The sequence below is a fragment of the Biomphalaria glabrata genome, chromosome 7 (genome assembly GCF_947242115.1).
Source record: "Biomphalaria glabrata chromosome 7, xgBioGlab47.1, whole genome shotgun sequence".
NCBI lineage: Eukaryota > Metazoa > Mollusca > Gastropoda > Planorbidae > Biomphalaria > Biomphalaria glabrata.
In genome coordinates, this window is record NC_074717.1 from 10,853,507 (window position 1) to 10,880,072 (window position 26,566).

Genomic DNA, 26,566 nt, shown 5'->3' on the forward strand with positions numbered 1-26,566 from the left:
ATAGAGCTGCATTCATTAAAATTGAAATAGATAGAATTAGAGTAGAAAAAGACAAGCAACGGGAAGAAAGGCTACATGAAAGAAGACTGAGAGAGAAAGAACAAGAAAACTTAGAGAAAGAAAAAGAACGCCAGCATGAAATAAAATTAAAAGAACATGAAGAAAAAATGGCAAAACTAGCAAAAGAAAATAAAGACAATTCAGCAAGTCAAACTTCATCTCATCATCAGTATCATAGCAAATTTAGGAACTTTGACCCAAAAGAAGACACATTGGAAAATTTCATTATTCAATTTGAATACATCTGTCAAACAGCAAATATGAATAGTGCACAAATGGCTCAACAACTGCTAGCTAACCTAAGAGGTGAACCACTAAACATCATCGACACATTAACTATGGAGCAAAGAAAAGACTACAACACAGTAAAACAAAGACTTATTGAACATTTTGGCAAGACAGAGGAACACTATCGAAAACTTTTTAGGGAAATAAAACTAGCAAAGAATACAGATTTAAAAAGAACAATACATGACATGCGCCAGAACATGACAAAGTGGCTACAACTCGCAAACTGTAACTTAGATGACCCCAAACAGATCTTAGATTTTTTTCTCATTGAGAATGTGCTAATTAATGTTACAGATGCAGCATTCTCATTCCTGAAGGAGAGAAAAATAAAAAATGAAGCTGAATTGATATCAAACTTAACAACATACAAAGACTCACACCCAAACATCACCATTGACAAAAGGGAATTGTACAATGTAGCTGCAACAGTGACAGAAAACCATCCAAGAACTACAAATAAATTTAAATATGCCAAGAGCATACAATGTTTTTTCTGTGGCATATTGGGTCACACCAAAGCAGAGTGCAGAAAGAGAATGGCATCAGAAAAACAGCAATATGTAAATAGAAACCATAGATATGGAAGAGATAACAGAACTTTCCAGAGCTTCAGTCCTAACTATAATAGATCCTATCAACAACAATATAACAGAAGAACATGGCAAAGCTACAGTCCAACTAACAGTAGATCACATCAAACAAACAGAAGATGGCAAAACAACAGAATGTCTAGAAGAGATCATTTTCAAGATAGACAACATACTTACCACAATAACAATCATACCAGACAAAATATAGCAGCTGTAGCAACTGAAAGACCAATAGAATATGAAACAGCAGCATATATACAGACAAAATTAGCCAAATTGAAAGTGTATCCTGCATATGTGGATGGCATTAAGGTATATGCATTACGTGACAGCGGCTGCACCTCAATCATTGTAAAGAAATCACTAGTAAAACCTGAACAGATCCTAAAAGACAAGGTCACACTGACTTATGCAAATAAAGACTTATGGGAAGAATGTGAAACAGCATTAGTTTTCATTGAATCGCCATGGTTCACTGGTCAATACAAAGCCATAGTAATGAACAACCCAGCTGAAGAACTAATTATAGGGAACATAGAGAATATAGTTGAACTATCAGAAGAAGCCTTAGTAAAATGGGCTAATAGTGTGAATCAAGAAAATATTGAGTTAGCATCAACTACTAATTCACATGATTACAACAATGTCAGTATACATGAAGCAACTAAAGATAATCAGTCAATTACAAATGCAAATAAAATAGATGTAGAATGTCAAACTCATTTGCTAACAGAAGCATCTAAACTAAATAAAGATTGCCAAACAATTAACACACAAACAAATGATAGTGAAATACAAACAGATGAAATACAAATAGATGATAAAGATAAAGCTGAAAAACAAGAAATACAAAATGACATTAACACTAGCTCACCTAAAGTAATAATAACAGAAGAAATATTAGCCTTGACATTTAAAAACAGCAAACAGATAGAAGTATATGATCTAGAAGTCAATTATCAGGATGTTATATGCATAGTTGATGAAGAATCCACAATCACTTTTGTAGAGCCCAATTTAGTAGAAAAAGAAGATTATTTGAATGATATAGCCATTGTAACCTTACCAAACTCTAGAAAGATAGAATGTAAAACTGCCATTGCTGAAATCAAATCACCATTTATAAAAGGGAAAATAAAAGTTGTAGTACTTGAAAATACTATCAGTCCAGTAATTATTGGATCTTATCCAAAAGTTAAAGTGCATCAAAAGCCAGTAATACATAAAACAATATGGTTTTATGACCTATCTGATTGTGATTTTCAGAAAGAAATTTTTCAAATAGTACAAGATATAACTGGTGATTTTGGATATAAAAAAGTTTGGAAACATCCAGAACTTGGAGAGTCAATGTGGGTACAAATAAAAAACTTTGGCCATTACAAAGAGTTATTACATAAAATATACGGAACACCAATTAAGGGACTCACAATTAACATCAGTGTTGTTGACTTAATACATCGCATCTGGTAAACATTGAGCATTATTCTGTAAACATTGAGCATTATTCTGTAAACATTGAGCATTATTTTGTAAACATTGAGTACTATTTGTAAACATTGAACTAGAAACCATTTTTTTAAACTCCATTTGTAAACAAACTTTGGAATTTGATTACTTCATTGTAACCTACATTTTTTTCACATTCTTTTGTCAACAAGAAAAACATTTTTGTACTCAACAATGTAAACAAACATTGAATTTTTTTCCCAACTTATTCAGTACCTAGCTTAATTTTTTTTCCATACAATGTAAACATTATTTTTCCCATTGTATTGAGAACAACTGTGACAAATGTTTTTTCTACAGCTATTGTAAACAAGATTGCAATTTTTTTACTGTGTCATTTATCACAATTATATAACTTAGTCACATTTTTCAATACTATTGAAAAAAGGAGATTGATTCATAATGTAACTTATTTATTCAATGTCAATTAGTGTAATTAAATATTGACATACACTTGTATTTTTTGAAAACATTTTTGTCAAACTATTCTTATGGACTATATTTTTTGTAACAATCATTGATGTAAACAAGAAGATTGTTGTACAAACTTTTTGATATTTCAAGTACTGAAAGAGACACTTGATATTATTTTTTAAATTGGACTTACACATTTTTTCACAACAGATTAAAATAAATACAACTAAACCATTATGATGTTATGCTTGTATGTATATGCTTGAACAAATTAATGTAAACTCAAAGATTGTATCACAACTGACACATTTTCTCAGTTAAATTTTTTTTGACAAAAGAGTTTTTTGAACTTTGTACACAATAATTATTTGATAAACAATGTAACATTAAACTTTTGCCATTACTAGCTACAAATTGTTTGAACTGTCATATGGAGAAATACTTAATTGAAACATAAGGTGCATGCAACAAGCACTATGAAAGATATTTATTTTGATTTCATGTTGATACTTTTGATCCAATATTTTGATACTTGAATTATACATATTTACTTGTGTAATATTAATGCACAACAATTTTTTATGGAGATGTCAAACCTCATTGAAGTAAATGGATACATTGAATTTGTAACAATGATCATTAATCAATTTGATCTTGAATTTTGACACATATATTTTGAATTTTTCTATACTTATCACTTACATATTGAGACTTACTTGTAACATTTTCTACATGATTTGTACATATTGTACTATTGGTGTTAAAAAAAAAAAACCAGACTTCTAACATTTCTATAGTGTCAAAGATTTTTTTTATAAATAGATATTGTGAATAAAAACTTGTATTAATTTTTCACATTGTGACATAGGAGATTGTCATTGAAATTTTTGTCACACTTTGCACATATTATTATGAAAAAGACTTGTAAATATTGAACACATTTGAACATTGATGTATATATTAGAACTACATGTAAAGAATTATTTGAGATGTAAAGTATTTGACTCAGAGAATTATTTGAATTGTCTTACAAGAATATGATGAATTAGAGAATTTTGCCCTTGTATGAATTTTTTTTTTGATTCAGCAAATATTTTGTGTAACACTGTCTTATTATATATTTTATTGCAAGTTTGTAGTTCTATTTGAACTCTGCAATTGTACATTTCATAGACCCCAAGAATTCCAATTGATCCTACTTATGATAATTATGTCGTCAAGCTAAAAAAAATTTCTTCAAAATTTTTTTCAAAAGGGGGGTGATAGGTAATGTCACCACCTCAAAGTTGGTGCCATAGAGTAGAAACCCTAATTCTGTATTGTGTATGTTAATTCCATATTGTGAATCTTATTCACAACCCATGTTGCACTAAGGTGAACACTTTTGACCTTAGGTGAACCAGAGAGTTAAAGGCAGTCAGTCCACATAGAGATCTTGTAGCAAGTACTTGTATTGAGTCACTTAAGATATAAGCAGTAGAGTTAGATGTTTAAAGTAGTTGGTTATAGAATAAGTACTAAGTTGTGATATTCGTATATTACTGTTGGATTAATACTGACCATTCCTGGGTCGAATTGTATGGTGTATTCACTATGTGGTGTTATATTAAAACTTATTGTGTCTGCTACACCCAGCGTCATTTCATTATTCAGTGATTTGTAACAAGAACCCAATGTCACCACCACGCCTACATTGATAACCACAGCCACATTCATAACATATAAAATAATACGGTGACAGGAAGTGTTTAGGAAAGGCATCTTTCATGAAAAAGCTCTTCAAGAGATGGTAGCTGTGTATGAGTGATGTACGATGCTTTTTTAATTAGTCTATTTAGTCTAAGTCTTTGTGGCTGTGAAGTATTATCATACCAGCAGGTGATGGCAAAGTTAATTAGACTGCTAATGGTTGCTGTATACAAAAGTTTAATTATTGTTTTGTGGATGTTAAATTTCCTTAGCTTTCTAAGATAGAAAAAACATTGGTGAATTTTGGTGTAAAGGTTTTGACAATGTTCACTCCATTTCAGTTTGTTGTGGATGGTTGTACCTATGTATTTATATTCTTGCACTTGTTCTACGGTTTAGTTATTTATCTGAATTTCTGCAAGATGGCCTTTATGTTTCCTAAAATCTATTATCATTTCTTTAGTTTTATGAACATTTAAAATTATAAAGTTATCTATACACCATTGGTAAAAAGTGTTAATTGTTGAATCGAACATATTTTCATCAGCTGCAGTAAGGCCAATGATTACTGTGTCGCAGTAGCAGCCTTAGACGGTGGCAAGTGGGGTAACCACCCCAGGCCCTGCACCTGAGGGGGGCCCCGCGATTGTAGATTTTATTGTCACCAACTTCGAAAACCAAATCAGTTCTCATAAACTAGGACTTGTTACTCAATATTTTCCCAGTAACTTTATGATACCAATAGCCATTTAAGCTCTAAACAATCATTTTTGGTTTCAAAATACCGTTCAGTTTCGGTAAAGACAGCATCTAATGACCTGCCGATTCTAAGAGGCTATCATCGTTTAACAGTTCACAATAAAAACATATAGGTGGAAGCAACCAAACCAATTTTTTTTTTCGTATTTAAACATTGACGTCCAATCGAATTTTATTAAGAAAATGTATAGTGATAAAGTTTGAACTACTCTTAGCATTATGAAAAATTATATATGAAAGTGTCATTTATAATATTTGTAGTAACATAAATGCAACTTTTGAAAAATTGATTTTTTTAATGAAAATTAATAAACAAAATATACAGTGTTTTCTTAACTTTTGCTGGTGATACGTTTTAAGACCTCTCGCAAAGGTAAAATTTTCGTGGTATTTAATTTCATAAGCATATACTATTTTCGGATATAAACAGTATCAGAATTAGTACGTATACATTAAATACACTGCTGCTTTACTGTGCAATGAAAAAAAAAGGTCCAGGGTGTATGAGAAGGTTTCCTTATTTGGTACTGTAACCTAGCCTGTATTGAACCAGTTGATGTGCTTGTACAGCTTTTTCGGCTAATCAGCTTTCAGAAAGTTTGTCGATGACGTATTAAGTTTTTTTTTGTTTGTTTTTTCAGATATAGCTTACTGTGCATAGACATTGTGCGGCCATGGGAAAACCCGTGTTACAGTGTAAAAAACAATAAACAAAAAAACGCGGCAGTATTTTTTGTTTTTAATCATTTTTTGAAAACCCGAAGTATAGCCCTTCCGCAAAAGTTGGGTCTGCAAAAGTGTATGGACCACTGTAATTCTTATACCACACTTTGTTCTTATACGTCCAATTGGCTTCAATTTTAAGAGTGAGAGAGGAGACATAGGTCTAATAGTAGTAGTGCGTGAGTGTTTTCCTTTTTATTTGTTAATGGAAAACAATTACAATACAGCATATAATGTACTTATGCGGCAATAGTAGGCCAACAGTACCTACGTAATGTTCTATATTCTGTAGCAAAAAAAAATATTAGACTAGGGTTAAGAAAGCAATGAAATAGGATAAGCAAAAAACATGGAGACTTCACATAGGTAGCATCTTTATTGTGACAGAAGACTTCTACTTCATAAATTATCTGAGAATAAACGCTTGCTTTATTTCAGCTCTGCTTCAGTCGGTTTACTCAAAGTTCATTATCTCTTGGGATGCATAGCTGTTAATAATCAAACTCTCATACAATGTAACTCATAGCATTAAATACACAACCAGCATCCATTACATCTGCAAACATTACAGACGTTCTGTCGAGAATGAAGATTATTATGTCCTAACAACTTACTCCCTTTAGGATGGCAGGGTTAGGGTGGACGAGAGTACCAGCTTGAGACCATCACGATGAAGGTCCAAATTACATACCAAACAACCAAGCAGCCATCATAACAGAAAAACAAACATAAAATGTTATTTAGAGCTAACCTCTTCTTGGACTTTCATGATTAAACAAGATCCCATTCACAGCAAACATGTTGTAAGCCTCCCTGTAGTTGACAACAATCCAGTAAGCATACATCTTGGCCACACCTAGAAACAAACATTCAAGTACAACATTACAACATACTGGCTACTAGAAAACAAAAGGGATGTTCATTTAAAAATAATTACATCTATCACTGTTATATAAAAACTTTGGGAACTCAAAATTATTCTATCTGGGCAAGTCAACATCTAGTCTATGATAATTTAGAAAAATAGTAGAAACAGAAAGCTATTATAGATTTCCTAAGTGTCAATAGCTCAGAAGACAAGAAAGTTAAGTTTACTTTTTAAAACAACTCATTTTAAGACCTTGTCTCCAATAAATTTTGATGAAAGCTTGACATGTGAGTGTAAAGATGGTTAGTTGTTAGGCTGACCAGATGATATTTTAGTGCACTATATAAAAGATTATGTTGCATCAAAGTGCTTTCATTTCTATAAACTAATTTAAAAAATAGATATTTGACTCAACATTTATGTTAATCGTATACATATTCCTAAAATACCACTGACTGATTGATCAAGAGATCTCTTAAACTAGAAAGGGAATTGCCTAAACTTTTGCACACAGGTTCCTTTTACCAGTTAAGTGCTGACTAAAATGCGGTTTTGACAAATTCACAGCCTGTACACCATGGGTGCCTGACATTAGTTGGGGAAAAGTAAAGATGGTTGGTCGTTGTGCTGGCCACATGACACCCCCGTAAACCGTAGGCCACAGAAACAGGTGATCTTTACATCATCTGCCCTATAGACCACAAGGTCGGTAGGGGAACTTTACTTTTTTTTTACACCACAATTAGCATTCTCTAATACTATGGATTGATTACCTTAAGATTAAAGGATGCAAAAAAAAAATAACTAAAGGTGCTATATAAGGAATTCAAAGCTTAAAAGTATGTGCTGAAGAGTCAATCAATAAGAGGGTGCTAAAAAACTGAAAGATTGTATATAGGAATTACTTTTTGTTTTGGGCAGGAAAGTGTGTGTGGGGGGGGGGCCCACGAATAAGTAAAAGCTATACAAGAATTCACACTCCCAAAGCATGTGTTTGTGTCGGGGCGAATTTTAATGCAGGTCTATCCAAATCAAGTCAAAAGTCTATGTCTGAGAAACTATATTGCACAGGTTAAAAAGTAAAACAAAATGAGAGTTCCAGAGAGAGAGAAAGAGAGAAGAAAAAAAAGACAAAGAGAGTGGCCTGTTAAATTTCATTGCAACAGATACAGTAATTCATGGGTTAAAATGTATGTTTAGAGGATCATTAATGCAACCTGTTCAATACAATTTTAAAAAAAAGAAATGGATGGAATGTTCAACTATAATAAACAACATAATGCCTGGGAACAAATCAATGAGCATAGCCAGTGTGTAAAGCTTGTAATTATATAATTTATTTAAATATATTTAGATGTCAGATTAATCTGTTGGTATGGCTTGAAATTAATCTCTGGGACTGAAGTTTTAAAAACATGGAGAATAAAACATAATGTTAATGCAGATACTCTTTTTTTTACTTTTTAAATTTGGTTTTGTAATGTGACTTTCTCAATTGAGTCTTTGGAAATTCTAAGACAGAAGAGGTTTCCGTCAACATATGTATGTACACTATTTTACAGATGTTATGGGTTAGAGAATATGTGACTTATTTGTTACGTTGGTATAAATATAGAATTGTGCACTTTAGATTAAAGATAGTAAAAATAGTAACATTATGACATTTAGAGTTGAATACATAACAAAAAAACAGTATGTCCTAGGCTTTTAATATTTATAAATCTTGTATTAGGATCTATAAGCTTAGATATTGAATTGCAATAGTGATACAATGATAGTTGGACCTTAAGTTCAACAAGCTGTTTGTCAAGTATATCAAATTGTTTTTATAATAAACTCAAATGTAAAGCAAGAAGTTTAAATTATCTACAAAAAAAACTGAACAAGTTATCTACAATAACAAATTTAACAAAAAACAAAAGAAAACTGAACAATAACAACTAATGACCAAATCAATATTCATTTGTATGCAACAAAACCTTTTTTGTTTGTTTTGTTTTTTATGTCATTAGATGCAACCACATAACATTTTGATTACTCATAAATTATTGTCGAGCAAAGAAAAAGTATGTACAGGTATATTTTTTTTTATTATACACCTAAATCCCAAATGCTATTAAAACATTATTGATTAATAGATTGTAACATCAAAGAAAAAGCCAAACAGAAGGAAGATGACAGAAGGCAAGATTACATCTATAATCAATTTGTTTTGAGATTATAGCTACTCACAGTGTCAATGTGTTTTAAGCTTAACTAATTGTATTGTTCCAAAAAAATGGAAATGTGTTTTTTCTTGTCATAACGGTTAACACAAAAACATTTTACAGAAGCAAGCACTGCACTAATAAACTCTTTGACAAATTAAAACCAGTTGCATGTGCAAGCCAATATGTATGAAAGAGTGCAATAGATCATTGTGTGGTGGGAGTAAATTAGTTTCAAGACCTATTGTTACTAGGCTAAGAGCTTTTGGATGATTTATTATCTTTAATAGTGAATATGATTAAAAAAAATGGTTATTTTAATAGATTCTAATAAAATTTTAAATATCTTATAGTGGTTAATTGTTAAAAAAAATGTTTGGTCAATTCTTCATTAAGCTAAAGAAGGTACTCTTGAGATGAAATTTTTAATTGATGATTTAAACACAAAAAGTTTGATGAAACTTAAAGCACAATAAGTGTAATTAGTCCTTTAAAGCTTAGGTATTAATTTTTTTTACATGTAAGCGTTTCATGTAATAGTTTTGAAACTTACCATATGGTGACCTGGGATAAAAGGGTGTGGTCTCTGATTGTGGTACTTCTCTAACCAGCCCATAAAGTTCACTAGTTGAAGCTTGATAAAATCTCACCTTTACAGTAGAAAATGAAAAGCTTTTAAAAAAATATAATATTTTCCACCATTAATGTTAAAAGAACCTTAAAGTCAAACTCATTAGGCTGTTGAGAAAATGTAAATATATAAACAAAACTCAATTAAAAGGACTTTAATAAAACTAGGTGTTTACATTTATTATAAATCTTTGGAATTGATTTTTTTTTATGATTTTATTACAACAAACAAACAAAAAATTTATTCAGATCAGCAAGATCTACACAATTCCTTTGATAATTATTCATAGCTTTCATTCTTGATTTGTCATTTTACAAAATATTGACTTCAAATAATCCACATTCTCCCTTAAAAGACTGAAATTGTTCAAAGTTTTCTGAAGCTATCTTTACCTTGTTTGAAAGATGACATGTCCTAATAGCATCCAGTAACCTCAATGTTCCAACAGCATCAACATCAGCAGTATATTCTGCCAGCTCAAATGAAACCTACCGATATTAGAAAAAAAATATTAAAAATAGCTTTTATATAGCACTACTTTCATGCTTATAGCAAGCTCAGAGCGCTATGGTCCAATCTCATTTTGTACAATCTGAAAACTGGAATTTCATGGGTCTTACTCAAACATGATCTTCTCTTTAATTAAGTTAATGATGACTCTTCCCATGACAATTTAAAAAGGTTTTTGTTATCCTCCCTACCCCTTTTGTTTTCTATCAAGAGCTATATATACCAAGAGAAAGTTAAAACTTTTGGCTGCCTGGTCGGGCTGGCTGCCTGGTTGTGCGGTTCTGGCATTGGACTGTCGTTTGGAATTATCAATGGTCCTAGGTTCAAACCCTACCCTACCCGCTCCTGTTGCGAGGTTTGGACTAGGAAGTAAATTGCCTTCAACTCTGAAGGAACATCCAAACATGTAAAACATTTTACAAAAAAACAAACATTTTTTACATAAAGAAAATATATATTCAATATTTGCAACATAGAAAACTGAAAATTAAAAGAAATAATAATTCTGTTGTGGCACCTAAATTATCTGCAGTTCAGAAAAACAAAAAAGATTATCCTTTGATTTTAAATAACATCTTGTAATGTAGCATTTAGAAACAAACAGGGAAATCGGAAAGTTGTTCTACCTTGACATGGCTTTGTGCGGCTAGATTGTAGATCTCTGAAGGCTGAACCTCACTGATGATCTTCACCAGACAGGTACTATCTGTCATGTCCCCATAGTGAAGGTGCATACCTGGGTCAAGGGAGAGACATAGTCATGACCTAATCGATACTTCTTTGAAATGAGTGATTCAAAAATCATTTGATTGTGCTACATTTTTAACCTTACATTCATATATTAATATTTGTAGATTGCCCTGTAAAACATAGTGCTAATCAAAAGAGTTATTTGAAATAGTTGAGCTAAGAAAAAAAAAAAAAAATAATAATAAAAAGACAACTATGAAAACTGAAACTTCTCAAGCAAAAGGAGAGAAGGCTGAAATAATGTTTTAACATCATATTTAGCTGATCAGAGTAATAGAGATCTAATACAAGACTATTTTCCAAGGGTTGTGCAGTTATTCAATGTCTTCACTAGGACCATAAAGATACAGTGATCCCTCGCAACTTTGTGCTTCAGCTTTCATGGCTTTGCTATTTTGAGTTTTTAATTAGAAATTTATAGGAAAAATAATTTGCGGATCTTTGCTTTTCTACTCCCTTAATCAGAATTGTATCCTGTATTACTGTCCTATTATTACTGTATTTTGTACAGTACCAGGGTTCATGTAGCCTAAAAGTGAGGGGTTAAATTATAAAGCTTTAAGATAGTGTACTAATACTGGACTGCACCTCGGTAAATGAAGGATCACTGTAATTCATTTTGTTTGTGTTCTCAAGGACAACTTTAATGCATATGCCAACTGTGCACCTGTACATTAAGTAATTTTTATCTATACATATATATATAAAAGATAGTGAGAGGTTTAGAAGAAGTTAACTTTTGTGTCATAAACACCCACGTGGCTGTGTAGTATCCAAAAGATTTAGTCCAATTTAGTAAGTTATTCAAATTACTTTTGCTTTTTTTTTTGTTTAACATCTTCTATGAATTTAAAGAGAACCAGAGAGGAGCGGGTTCTTGGACAAACAGAATTGAGGAATATATGAAAAAAGGCACTACACAGTACACATTCTTAACACAGAGATTTTTGGTTGGCGATGACCTCAAGGGAAGTGTATTTTTTCCTGACACCAATATCTTGATTGCTAAAATTGTTATAAAATTATAACTTCATAAAATAACTTCTGCTCAAGCAGATGATAAATGCTCTCAGTGTCTATAAAATCCGAAATTCAAAATTAGATCCTTTTTTTTTCTTCTTGTGAAATATTCCAAAAGGTGTAAGCCTAGGCTTACTGTCTTGACCTTTGAGAACTAGCTATCTAGCGTGTAGTTCCGTATACACTTAATTAGCTCATACAGAAATTAGTTGTTGATCCTATAAGCCGTAGTGTCAATATTCACCAGGAAAACAGTTACAGAGCGACAGTCTCTTTTTACGATCAATAGCCAAGTTAAGCTTAACCTAGGCCACGTGATGCATTCTTTATGACCCAGGTTTATCAATCCCGATTTTCAAGTTGATGGCTACGGTTCAGCTGTTTTGACTGAAACCTCGAGATGTGTCAATGTATTATTGACATACTTGTAATGGGCATCGACATTGAGCAACTTGGTCGATTTTTGTTCCACTAGACCTTAAAAGACTTTAAAGATCTCATTTTATTTTGGCCCGAGCTAAAATGACACAAGACTATTCTCGACTGATGTTAACAAGAATCATTAAGTCTGCCAAGCTAAAAACAGTTTTAACTTAATTATACGACATACACTATTTAGTGTTAGCAAATTACAAAGTGAAACACGCATAAGACAAACATAAGTACCAAGGCCTGTTATTTGAAACTGTCTAATCAACATAATTTAATTTGGTTACGGCAATGCAGCATAAATGTAGGCCTATAATACATGTAAACTGCATTTTTTTTCTCATCCTTTTACAACTGACTCCACATGACAAAATTAACGAGTGTTTCATCTTCAGTAAGTATTCTCCTGAGTAACGATTCCGTTAACGACAATGGTCAACGATAGTACTGACTATCGATTACCCGTGGAAACAAACGTCAAATTGATATCGAGCTAAGAGACCCGGGTTTTGATAATTGTGAAAATCAATATTGAAAAAGACGGGCCCAGTCATTTATGTTGCTATCAAGCCTCTCGAACAAGAAAGCTTCAATTAATTGATCTTTAAAAACAAAAGAGGGGGGGGGGGGAGGTTTGTTGAATGTTAAGAAAACAAAACCCAGTTTATTGCGTCATTATATTACAACTAGGTCATGATACGACTGGCGTCGTTAGTGAGGTCAGAGGTTAAGGTGAGTGGCAATGTTTTAGAAATGTATTTGTGTCAACTCCATGTGGGCAATATTCTATTTCTTTATTTAAAAACAAATAGTGTAGACCTCTGTATTTGTTACGTATTAACTGATTCATTAAAATCGTACGTTTTGTTTAAATAGAAACAAAATGTTTCATAGCATTTCAAGACAGGTCGCCACAAATAAATCTATTTTTAGGTGAAGCCCGCAGCCAATCGAGACAAAGCATTAGGTCTCGTACTAAATCACTAGGAAGTAGGAGCCTACAAGCTTGAACTTCAGCAGAACATGTTTGTCGCTGTAACTGTAACAAAATAATAATCACACCAGTTTCTCATGGGCACAGTCAGATACTTTGTGAATGTATAACCTGCAATTATATGCTTGTAATGATACAGATCTAACTAGTCACTGATTTTAAAATCTAGTTAGTAGTTATAAACTACAATGATATGATTGTAATGATACAGATCTAAATAGTCACTGATTTTAAAATTTAGTTAGTAGTCATTTTAATTATTAAAATCTACTTCCCAATAGTATTAAACCAAAGTCTATAGATATTTGATAAAATATTAAGTCTATTAATATGGATACTAATATATTATACATTAAATAACTTGAAATATTTCATGAGTTAAATAAGCCCACATAATTAAATGCTGAACACACTGTATCATATGACATTGTGAACCTGTGGAAACATGGAGTCACAGTGATCTCATTATATAACTATTATTCGCACCATTGCAACTCAAAAAATTTACAAATGACAAACAAAAAACTCATTTACATGAAAATTGAAATTGCTACATTTATAAACCAAACAAAATAGTTAAGTGGTCCTGATTACTTTTGTTTTGTAATGGCCTTCAGTTCTATATTGGTTCTTATTTGTGATTAGCAAAGTTTTATCAAACTTGTTTTAAGAACAAAGCGATAATACAAACTGACAGCAACTTGGCTTTTATTTGAAATGTTTACTAATCCCAATCTAAACTCTGACCAGCTCCCTGCTTTTCACTGTGGCGAAGAAAATCTCCAAAAACAAGTTTTGAAATTGTGCTGTACCCGTAGTTATGAAAAGGTAACTATACAAGTCTACCAATGTACGCTAAGCAGACGTGAGAATTCTATTATCTTCATTCTTAAAAATGTTTTTCCTATCTGTATTTTCCAACTACTGAATGACAAATAGGCATACAAGAGAGGGCGTTCACCTCCTACCCGCCTCCCTACACTTAAAACTGGTGAGTATATTAAATGATATTCTTTTTTTTTCCCCATCACCATCCGATCTAATTTATGCAAGTAAATTACGTGGGACGAACATTTTCAAAGATAAAAATAAATTGTATTTATAATTTAAAGGACTAGTAGATCTTATTATTGGTTTGTATATCAGAACCAGTGTCATTTTCGGGTCTCCATTGACCGACAACAGGGCAAGATCTTGGAAGTCTTTGAGAAAATATGACGTATTCTTTTTCCCTAACACGATTACATTTAATACAAACTTTTTAATGTCAAAAATGAACTGAACTAGGTGATCGTTTAAAAAGGTTGACGCTATTACATAGTTAAAAAAGAACATCTAAAACTGAACATGACCAGAGCTTGCACGTAGGCTTCTTGTCATTAAGTGAAACTCATTACATGTAGTAATGTGATGTGAATAATACATAGAAACAATAGAGTTGTGTACACAAATAAACCTCACTAGTTAAACCACTGAATTAGTACACAGCACAAAGTAAATGAGTTCATTCAAGACAAAATGTTCTCTGCGCGTGCTAATCTGTTTGATTTGCTTTGATTGTATACCATTTTTTTTTCACACATCATTTAGATCTATTGACAGAATCGAAAATAAGTAATATTTTCGTAAACCAAACTTAAGCTTATATAGATAATAAGATTATCTGATATGTCTGACTCTGGAAGATAATATCAGTAACAGTTTAATGTTAAATATCTTAAAAAAGCTTAAACATACACAAGACAATAAACCTAGGGAAAATGTGGATTTCTTTCATTTCTCAGTTGCAATGGACACTTTTATTTTAATATGTTATATAAACATTATAGTAGTATTAGTAGTAAGAAAAGATGATATGATTATATGACTTTTTAATGAGAATAATACAATAGCAAATTAGTAGAAAGTGACTGATTTTAAAGATAGAATGACGTTGCTAAAACATTGAATAGCTGAAGAAAGGTGTAATCGTAGTGACATGAAATAACAATAAATGCTTTAAAAAAAAAAAAGAAATTGACTTAAAAAGGCTTTAAGCTATTTATTGGAGATATTGGGCCTTTTTGGGACCCTCTATAAGTCAAGATATTATACGTTAGTCCTAAATATTTCTTGCCCTAAGCAACAGCTTTTGTTGCCTAAAGGTAAATCCGGCCCTTATTGATTTTCAAAAACCTCAACAAATTGGACAAGTCACGTTTAATGCTGTATGGCAACATAAGCGTTTTTTGATAGCCGACTGGAGGTCAGTAATTATTATCTATTATCTTTACTTTCTTCTAATAGATTCTCTATGAGCCCTATTAGTAGTGATAGAAGTGATCTCTCCAATGTCAAGGGGAGAGATGGTGAGACACTAAACATTTTGGTCCATCATAAGTTTATCTCTTATGTTTATGTTTCAAGGTGAGACAGAAAGAAAAGCATTTGATGTATACATGGACATATTATACAGACATTAAAAAACTAGGAATGAAGCGAAGAAAATCAAAAGAAGCAAATAATAATAAGTAACCCACATGGAGTCCCTCAGTAAACTTACCACCACGTTGAGAGTCGTCATCTTTTGATAAAGATAAAAGGGACAAAAGTGAAACATGTAATGTTATTACTGTGTCCTAGATTGTTTCGTAACAATGTGTAATGTAAAAAAAAAAAAACTCAAATATGTCAAATTTTAAAGGCCTCAACACTTGGTGTAGGGTTACTAAATAGTACATTATTTAAAGAAAAAACACTTTTTTTTTTCAATAAATAGTGAAAGAATTTGAAACAGTTACTTAAACATGAAATTAAAAAAAATACTATTAAAAAAAAAAAAAAAATGCTTATCTATAGTGTAGAATTCTATATTTACAACTAAATCTCTAAATAATGTAGACGTTATTTCCCCTTTTAAGTATCAACCTAAATAATTAATTACCAATAATTTGTGGACTAATTGGTTATTTTTTCATTAATTGATGTTTTGTTAGGTACAATAAATAATAGTTTAAAGTTTCAACTTGATCCTTGAATAGGTGTGGGAGAAATAATGCGTACAATTATCTAAGGGGACAAAATCTTGCATATTTAGCCATTTCTATGAATACTGAAGGATAATTAGCCTTGTTGGTATCAAACAAAATAATTCATTACCATTAATTAATTGATTAATTTTTTTTATTGATTAGCCAATGAATAAATGAGCAAAGTTTCAACTAGATCCGACAATAGGTGTGGGAGAAATAACCTGTTCAAACTTTTATCCGACAGACAGTGAGTTGATATAAGCTTTGTAAAAAGGACTTAAATATGTGACTAAAAATAGAAATAAATATGAACCAGTAATAATGTAATGCAAATCGCACACGATATCCTTTAGCCTAGTATTTCCAGACGCTTGATTGGTGATCTTGTGCCTGTCTATCAGCAAAAGATGCGTGAAACAACATTTCAGATCTATATGCCGTATTAACATTAGGTTACCTGAGTGGTAAAGCCTAAACCTTTCGAACCGAGGGGTCTCGAATTCGAATCTCAGTGAAGGCTGGGATTTTGAACTTAGATATTCTTAGGACACCATGAGTCCACTTAGCTCAAATGGGTATCTGACATACGATGGGGAAGAAAAGGCGACTTGCCGTTGTGCTGGCCACATGACACCCTTATTAACAGTCGGCCACTGAAGCAGATGAGCTCTACATCATCTGCTTCCATTGCTAGCAAAGTCTGAAGTGGTACCATTACCTTTATTAGCGTGGACAGCAACAGAAGAAAATCTAAATCCCTTTATAAGTTATGACATGACTGCGAAATGTATACAAAGCCCTCTTCGATAATGCCATTTCAGCCTATTTACAATATTGCCCTCTTCATAGCAAGACAATGCCACAAATAAATAAATAAATATGTTACCGGCAAAATACGTAATACGATATTTGCCTGACCTTAAGACAAAGTAAGACTTCTTTAATTTTTGCTTTGCTTCGGTGTTCTACAAAATACCTAGGGATTCTAAAGAACGTATAGTATTTAATGAATACTTTTGTTTATGTGTGTTTGCCAAATTTATTGTGCAGGGAAAAGTGTTAATGTTTCATGTTACATGAAAAATATGAGAAGAAACGGAAATGACCAAGGTTAAATACGAGTACTTAGAAGAACCGGAGGCGCGATGGCTGAGCGGTAAAGCGCTTGGCTTCAGAAGCAGGGGGTCTCGGGTTCGAATCCTGGGATTTTTTAATTTCGGGATCTTTGGGCGCCTCTGAGTCCAGCCAGCTCTAATAGGTACCTGACATTAGTTCTCGATCCGTAAACTATACTTATTTATTTATCTACGGTACTAGTTAAGTATATTAAAGACTATGATTTATATTGCATCGACCACATTGTAAGCCACGTTTTAAGGTTTACTTTGTCTTGCAATTGTTCATCCTTCTTAGTAAGGCGTTGTCTTCCAATTGGTGCGCAGATGTCGGTAACCCTAAGTGGGCCTTGCAACGTTTTACCTACCTTAATAAATCTGACAAGAACAGAAAAAGATAGTAACAAAAGAAAAGCGTACAGACAATTGAGCTGACAGAAAAAGAACATCTGGTACAAGAGACTTTGTTTTATCGATCTGTTTTTTTTAATTAACTTTTCATTATATAAATGACGGCAACATTATTACCTTGATCTTTATATTTTGTCTTTGTGTTAAGAAGTTAACAAAATATATCCTATGAAAATCTAATAATTCGAGTATTATGAATTATTTTAACAGTAAGTTAATGTTATCTGTAAACACTCTGACTCTGACCCGTCAATTGTGAAATAGTTTCATGCATTTTTCTTACTGTAGACTAGCTAAAAGAAACTAAGCAAAATGATTGTTCATCCTTCTAAAGTGTTTTACTATTTTAACATTTGATTTGTTGCTTTACAGAATTACTTTTTAAAAACTGGACTTAGTATAAAGACAAACAATCACAATGTATTCGGCATGTTAGGATATCTTATTACCCTTTTTCGTTATCTATATTTTATTTTAAATATCTTACTACATAAAGACATTTTCTACTTTGCCTAAAGTAGATCTAGTCATTCTAAACATGCCGAAGCAAACTAGGAAATAGTTAAATTATTTACTACATCGCCTGAGAACGCCAATGCCTGGATTTCACAATTTCAATGTGACATACATAAGGAGCGGATAAAGAAGGAGTGGTCAAAACTAACAAGCCTGGCTGCTACCGGGCTGTACAATTAGTAAATACGCTAGTCTAGTCTATAGAAGGACGGGTAGCCGACGGAGCCAACAGGTGTAGTGAAACATGTAAAGTTATTGCTGTGTTTTTTTTTTATTAGACAAAAAAAAAAAAACGTGTTTGGGTTTCAGACATAACGTACATAGTAAGTAGCCACCAGCTCGTTTGAGTTGAAAGTTTAAAAGGTTTTTAGTACAACAAAGTAGGAATTCAATTGGTTTTCACGTATTTCTAAAAATATATTTGATTTTCTATACCAAGCCATAATGTGTAATACGAATATCTAGACAGACAGATCTAACTACAGGCTGAAACCCTATTAGGCTACCTTTAAGTAAAATAGAGAGGCAGTCAGGTGTGGTTATTGGTCTCATTCGCTGAAAAACGACTAGGCTACGTGTCCCAGTCAAACAATACTGAGCCAGAGTACGGGTATTATAACAAAAAAGCGTGTCACCGTATTCTATTTATATCTAAAACTAAATGACACGAACGCCGCTGTACACTATACAAGGAGAGAGGTAGACTTGAAAAATGTAGCATCTTATTAAAAAAAAAAGATTATGTGAAATATTTTGAAGCGTATTTATCTTTTTTAAGGTCAAACTCTTGGACCTGATTTCACAGAATAGCTTCTTAAATAGGGACAGTAAATCTTTCCATATCACCCCCCCCCCCCCGAGCTTTTAGAGTAACAGTACATCCACTAATTTATTTTTTTTTTCCCAACCAAATAAGAAATCTTGAGTCTAGATCTAGGCTGAATCTAAAGATAGCAAAAGTGCAATTGATATTAATAACGTCAATTTTTTGTGAAACGGCGATGTTAAAATAGCAGTTTAGATCTAAAACTAGTTGTCGAAATGATCCAAGTGAAATTTTTGTGGTATTAATAAAAGAAACAATAATGCATTAAAATCAATATCTAAAAAAAAAAACGAATTCCAATACTGTGAACCAAACACTTTGTTTTAACTAGAAAAATTCATGGAACTAATTTTATAAACATCCGAAACTAAGTGTAGCATAGCGAGCACGCGAAGCCTTTGCTTCCATCACTTTATTAAATCACTGAATTGAACAGGCGGATGAAAACTGCTTACTTAATTAGAGCGTGTTAATGTAGGCTAAATGCCCCCCGGTATTTATGTCATCAATGAAATGAAAAAAAAAAAAGATCTAATACCGTACCAGTGAGGCATTACCAAACAAAACTTTTCTTTCTGCATCTCTCTATATTTTAGACTCCCGGTGGCGCAAGCGTACGTTATAAAGCTATCCAACATTATAACGTAAACTAAGTCAAAGCCAACATTCCAACAAGTCATTCATGCATAAAGATATAGTCGTTCATGTAAGATCTACAATACTTAAGGTCGGGTCATCCGTGTGAGACTAAATGTAAATATGGACGCTGCATAAATAAGATAAGCAATTCAATCATTTTCAATATGGCAGATGGTTACTTTATACTGTCTTTTTTTCTACCATTTTCTCTAATCCCACCCACATCCCCACCAAGCATTAAAAAAAAATCACTGTGGCAACGTTCAGATATTACGTAATGCCAAAAAATCACCTTTTATTTACCCCCCCCCTATCCATTGTAACAAATCGCTTCAGAACTCAATATCCCCCTCCCCTCGTAGAGTAGCATAAGGAGATTCGAATTTTACAAAAGAAATTTATTAATTATCATTTTACCAGCTTACATTTTTCATCCCAGTATCGATAAAAATGATGGGGAAAGTATCGCCTTCGATGATGAATTCAGTTTTTATTTTTCCGAATACTGTACAGATGCATAGGGCAGCCACAGAAAAACCCGGCTTAAAAAAAAAAAGAGGAATTTTTGGGTTCATAACTTATTTTAAGCCGTACCTGTTTCATATGAATATTTGTTTTGTTATGTTACAAATTTTCAGACACCCCCACCCACCTCAAATGTAAAAAATCGTAACTAATTTTTATACCCCCCCCCCCCTTGTCGCTACATAATATCAGAACTTTCCTTGTTTTATTTCGCCCATTTTACTTGAAGGTATACTTTCAATTGGTTTGCAAATTCTTCAAGAAGTGCTGAGTGAAACCCAGATGACACATTTCTTTGATCAGTAGTAAATAAGGGTTTTGTTGCGAACTCATTATAACCAACCCACACAAAGCCAGTGTGAAAATCCTGGCAACAATCATGTTTAAAACTTAGAATATTGGGCTATAATTGGATATACTGTCCTTTTCTAACATAAACTATCATGCACTACTCTTTCCCTTGCTCCTTAGGTGGACTGATCAGTAGGGCTCTCATTACATTTGACTAACAAATATGTTTATTCTGAGGCTGCTTAAACCAGGTACGCTAGGGCAATTTTTTTTTCATGCAGCCTTGGATACTTGAAATACTTTTAGTGACAATGTTTGACACCTAATTAACAAAAGCAATAACAAAAACTATGGTCAAAATGTAGGCTGATTAGTACAGTAAAGATTCTACTGGCATCACAAATTAATGTAATGTTTCTAAAATTAGTAAAAAAAAAATATTATCATTTTCCTTCTATCGACACAGCACATATAAAAATAATTAGGACCATTTATTCATAATTTTCTTGTTAGAAATTAGGTTTAGTATAAACGAAATAGAGTGTCTTCCATTTTGTAAAAAATATATTTGAAAAATGTTCATAGGTCTCTCCCTCCCTCCCTCTCCCCTTATATATATATATAATATAACATTAGAACATCACACATAATTAAACACTATAGCTGATTTTAGATATATATATATATATATATATATATATATATATATATATACATAAATAATCCCTCACCCACAGCTTCCAATCCATTTACACGCAGACAAATTATTATTTTTGTTAACAGACAAGAGAAGATAATTTCATAAGAAAAATAGTAAGGATTTACATCAAGAAAATATTTAAGTCAATATATATATAAATCTTCATAACTTTCACAATGACAAGTCAAGCTTGATTTAGTATATTGGTCAATTAAGGAGATAATGTAAATCATAAAGAATACTTACTCCCTTCTTTGTGTGCCTTAGGATCTGCATAGAGATGTTCAATTCTGTGGGTGTTAAATGTTGATGCTCTTCTAATGATTCCATGAACCTGTTTGGATTATAAGGGATGAATAAAATAAAAAACAACAACAGGAAATACAGTGGTCTGAAAAAATATAACAATAACAATTTTAGATTTCTAATTTACCAAACAATATCAAATGACTTTTTTTTTAATGGGAGAAAAAGCTCAATTATTAAGGTGTAAATACAACATAGAATATTTATTAAAGCTAAATGAAAACAAACAATTAGTTTGAATATTTGGTGCATTAAAAATGTGAGGCCTCACATAGATTGCTTTAGTTAATTTTCAACTAACCTCATAACCTTTATCCAAAAGAAATTCAGCAAGATATGAACCATCCTGTAAAAATACAAAAAGTGAAAGAAAAGAATTACTTTTTTTTTCAGATAGCAATAAACAATTCAAATGTGCAAAGCTCAGATGTTAAGATTAATCAAATTCTGTGAATCTAGAATGTACCAAATAAAATATAATGACGATATTAGAAATAGAAAAGCCACAATGCATCATTTGTAACAGAGTTCTAGCATCTTAGAAGCTGAACAAACTGAAACATTACTTTAATATCAAACATTCACGCTTTGCTGACAAGGCCATACAGTATTTCAGATGTTAAGTGGACAGTCAAGAAAGCCAGTATGTAAATAATATCGATTTTAAAGATAAATTTCTTTTTTTGCAAACTTCTTGAAATGACTACAACAGCATTTGATGTATTTGACAAAATGACATTTCTGGAAGTATAAAATTGCTTGGAAAAATAATTTTAGCATTTGCAAAGATGATGTTCCAAGTATACTTGAATGTTGGTCTGGCTGGTACAGAATGAGTCACCAAAATTCGTCAGAACTCACTATACAATTTATCAACTAATATTTGTAATTTTCACAATAATTACAAGACCTTATTTATTTAAAAGTCTATGTTAGCGCTTTCAATTATGTGAAATTAACTAATTGTTTTAAAAAACATTCGACTACAAATCGTTGTAAAGAGTTTGATGAGTCTAAAAAGTTTCTGCAATCTCACATTGAAGTGAGATGAAATGAGGCAAAGCTCTAAAACAACTTTTTATAAAATCTTCATATTTAATTAGAAAAAAAACAACAGTTGGAAGAAATTTTAGCAATGAAAGTGAACTACAAAAATACTTTCTGGCATTACATCTTTGTCACCTTAAATTTCAAAAAATTACTTCGCAAAAATTTTCCAACTTGTTAAATACAGAGAAAAATTTGATGCAGTAATGCCATTTGTTTTCATCTTGCAAAGACTCCCCTAGAATTCCTGACCTGGTGAAACAGAAAAAGGCTCAACCTTCTCAATGACATTGGCTTTTTTTCACAAACTGTCGCAGCAATGTAGGATACAGAAATCCTAGTATGACTTGGCGCCACACTTTAATGGAGGACCTCAGAGCAGTGGACACCAGGTGAGAAGAGGCTTCAGACATTGCCAGTGACAGATTTTTGTGGAGACAGCTTGCTGCCCAATGCGCCAAACGGCGTTGGAGGATCCTAAGTAAGTAAGGACAGTAGATAAGTTTTTGAACAAATTTTTTTTTATAGCAGTTCATATCTCAGAATATGCATTTTTTTTTTAAATAATGGAAATAGTACCTGGCGCTCTCCAGACCCCCTTAATGGCAAGGGCGGGGTGTCTACATTTTTTTTTTTAACTAACTCTAGGAAGAAACTAATCTAGGGTACAATAAACTTTTTAAAGAATGAAGGATCAGAATAAACTTTACAGAATCCTAAATGCTGCTGGTAACTTCATTGACAAAAACAAACCCCATTTGGGCAGCTGTTTGTGACAGAAAAAATTCATAAAAAAAGCTAAAAAGATTCTAGAAATAAAAAAGTCACTCCTGAGTTAGGATTTTTTAATTTTACCATCACAAAATAGATACAAGACACACACAGCAAAAACAAACAGACACAAAAACTCTTTTGTTCCCCTGACAATCAAATCATTAAATAGAAACTATCTGATATAAACTTTCGGCATGTATATTATGAGTGAGTCTAGTGTGAATGTATATTTTGGTTTTCTATAGTTATGTTTTTTTTGTGTGTAATGCACAAATTGTAAGGCAAATTTCAAATTTCCCTATGGACTATGGATAATAAAGATTATTATTACTATTATTAATGTAATAAAGATTAATTATATACACACACACTAATATATATATATATATATATATATATATATATATATGGCGGGGGAGACCCCCCCCCCCCCCAAAAAAAAAAAAAACCTTCCAGAAAAAAAATCCTGGCTATGCCTATGATATCAGTGGCGTAGCATCCATGGCGCGAAGGGATTCAATGAACCCAGGCCCGCGACCCTTAGGGGCCCACAGCCTGTGTACTAAGGGGTTCATTTCGCCTGGACCAACGACTTTTGACCAATTGAGGCCTTTTATGAACATTTGGGTATGAAACCAATGTGGACAAAATAATTGAACTGCTATGAGTAGTAAAGATTGCACTGTCTTTCCTTGGTTCCCATACATTGCTTAAAGAAAAACACCAGCTAGCAAAAGACATTTTTCAGCATTTTTCTAATAATACACAATTATCTTTAAAGTCAAACAGGTTTTGTAGACCTAATGTGGATTTCCCAAAAGACATTAAAGGAAAAAATAAAGGTTGGGGTTTTAGCAGCTTTATTTACATCATGAAAAATGATAGCAGGGTGTAATACTACCTCACTTTTAGTTGTGTCAGTCCTAAAAACTGAATATGTGTAACTGTCAGACATGCTGGTTGTTCATGGAAATGCAACGAAAGAAAGATTCGAAGATTGGTCCCATTTACAATTCAGTGTCACGAACAATTAATGAATCATCAACAAGCTTGCCCAACATGCAGACAACATGAACGAGAGAGAACTATGGATGACATAAACATGATTAACTTCAGAGTATTACTGTAGGAAAGTAATTTATCGCATAATGAATGTTACTTTAACTTGAGCATGCAAAAACCTTTCATTTTTGTGGTCATCGCGAGCACCACTGTTTTGGTAACTCAAGTAACAAAGTACATTTCTTAGTGGTGATAGATTGGATCTCCAAGTACGATCCATGGTTGGAAGAGCCTCTTAAGAAAGAAAAAAACCTCTTCACTCGCCCAATAGATTCATATATACATGTTGGCAATGCAGTTTTTGCAAAAATAATTAAAGGGCTTAGATCCTCACCATATTTTCTCTATCACGCTCTTGCACTCAAAACATAAAAAAAACAAAATAGCATCTGATATTGTTTTGTGATCTCTCATGAAAGAAATAGCAATTACAGTCATTTCTGGGTTTTCATTTTTGTGAGAAACATAAGTCTTCAGAACTGTTCACTGTACTAACTGTAACTTTCACTTAGTCTTAGATTTAAATGATTCCATCAACTGGGTTCAAGAAGTTGCAGATTTCTATGTCTTGGTACAAAAACTTTGTATGTTTCTGCTTAAAGAATCTCAAGATTGGTGGTTCTTGCATTCCAATGGGAAGATTAATACCTAATAGGACACTTTAAAAAATTGTGCCCTTTAAGGTTGTCATCAAGGAATAATTCTCTAGCAGCACTGAGATTCAATTATTTTGATGTACTAAAGCATACACTACTTTGAGTTCTACAAAGAAAAAAGAACGCTGAAAGCTGCAGCACTTAGTGGAACATAAACATTCGATACTAATGTTCTTCTATTGTCAAGTAAGTGCAATCAACGTGTCTCACTAATGTTCCAACGTGAGCAGCAAGATCTACATCAAGCTGTAGTCAACTGGAAAAGATCTATAATAATGAAGTAAGTCATTTGAGAAATAACTTTAAGAGAGTAAAAAATAAGGCAGCTGAAAAAAAACTGATGCTGGGGTTTTTTTGCTCCACACTATTGTGGAAACTTGAAAGACGATTTGATGAGTCTACCACTGACTACCGTTCAGATAAAATTCAAGAGACAGAGAAAACTTTCAAAATCAACTTATTTTACCGAACTATCCATGTCCTCAATTCTCAATCGCTTGACAGATTTCCTAGACTTGACACAAACTGTCACCATGTTTCAGTCATTAATGCCAAAGTTTATGTCTACATGTTTGTCGTGTCGTCTTACCCATTGGATACTGCAAAGAATATTGTTCAGAGATGCAATCCTTCATAATCATAAGCTTTCATGTCAAGTCTGTGTACAATACGAGATTTGGTTGTTGATGTTGTTTTTATAATATACAACTACATCTTATCATCAAGTTTTCAAAACAGTATCACAGCATGCCTGCTATTTCTTACTTTGCCAGAGATACACATTCTCGTAGTTGCGATAAATCAAAAATTATTTAAGAAATTCATTTATTTAATACTATTAGGAAGTTTTATCAACATATTGAGTTTTTCTATGGCCTCCTAAATAGATCATGCATAATGATATTCTTTTTTAACTACTTAATTTTGTTTTCATACACTACATTTGTCTAATTTGGGGAGGGGGGCCCACCAATATATTTTTGAACCCAGCCCACTGGTACCTTGCTACGCCACTGCATGATATATATAAATTATATTAAATAAAACACTATATAGATCTACACTGCACTGTGGCGACATGCAATTTGTGCTTTCATTATTCATTATTATTTCTTTGCTGGATGTATATTGAATGTTCTTTTGTAATTAGTTAAATTATGAGTGAGTCTGGTGTGAATGTACACTTTGGTTTCTTATAGTTATAATGTTTTTTGTTTGGTGTAATGCACAAATTGTAAGACAA

At 32.3% G+C, this 26,566-nt stretch overlaps 1 protein-coding gene across 2 annotated transcripts in view; it reads right to left on the reverse strand.

The window, feature by feature from the left end:
- LOC106056897 (GDP-mannose 4,6 dehydratase-like) overlaps positions 1–26,566 on the reverse strand; it is a 39,833-nt gene that overhangs the window by 12,667 nt on the left and 600 nt on the right. The window contains exons 2-8 of one of the 2 annotated variants that reach the window (XM_013213811.2): positions 22,086–22,130; positions 21,725–21,812; positions 15,987–16,007; positions 10,878–10,987; positions 10,134–10,229; positions 9,664–9,760; positions 6,787–6,891 (exon numbers count right to left, since the gene is read on the reverse strand). In XM_013213811.2, the coding sequence (XP_013069265.2) occupies positions 6,787–6,891; positions 9,664–9,760; positions 10,134–10,229; positions 10,878–10,987; positions 15,987–16,007; positions 21,725–21,812; positions 22,086–22,130 (562 nt within the window). The remainder of the gene's footprint in view (positions 1–6,786; positions 6,892–9,663; positions 9,761–10,133; positions 10,230–10,877; positions 10,988–15,986; positions 16,008–21,724; positions 21,813–22,085; positions 22,131–26,566) is intronic. The other variant, XM_013213812.2, reaches the window with a different exon arrangement.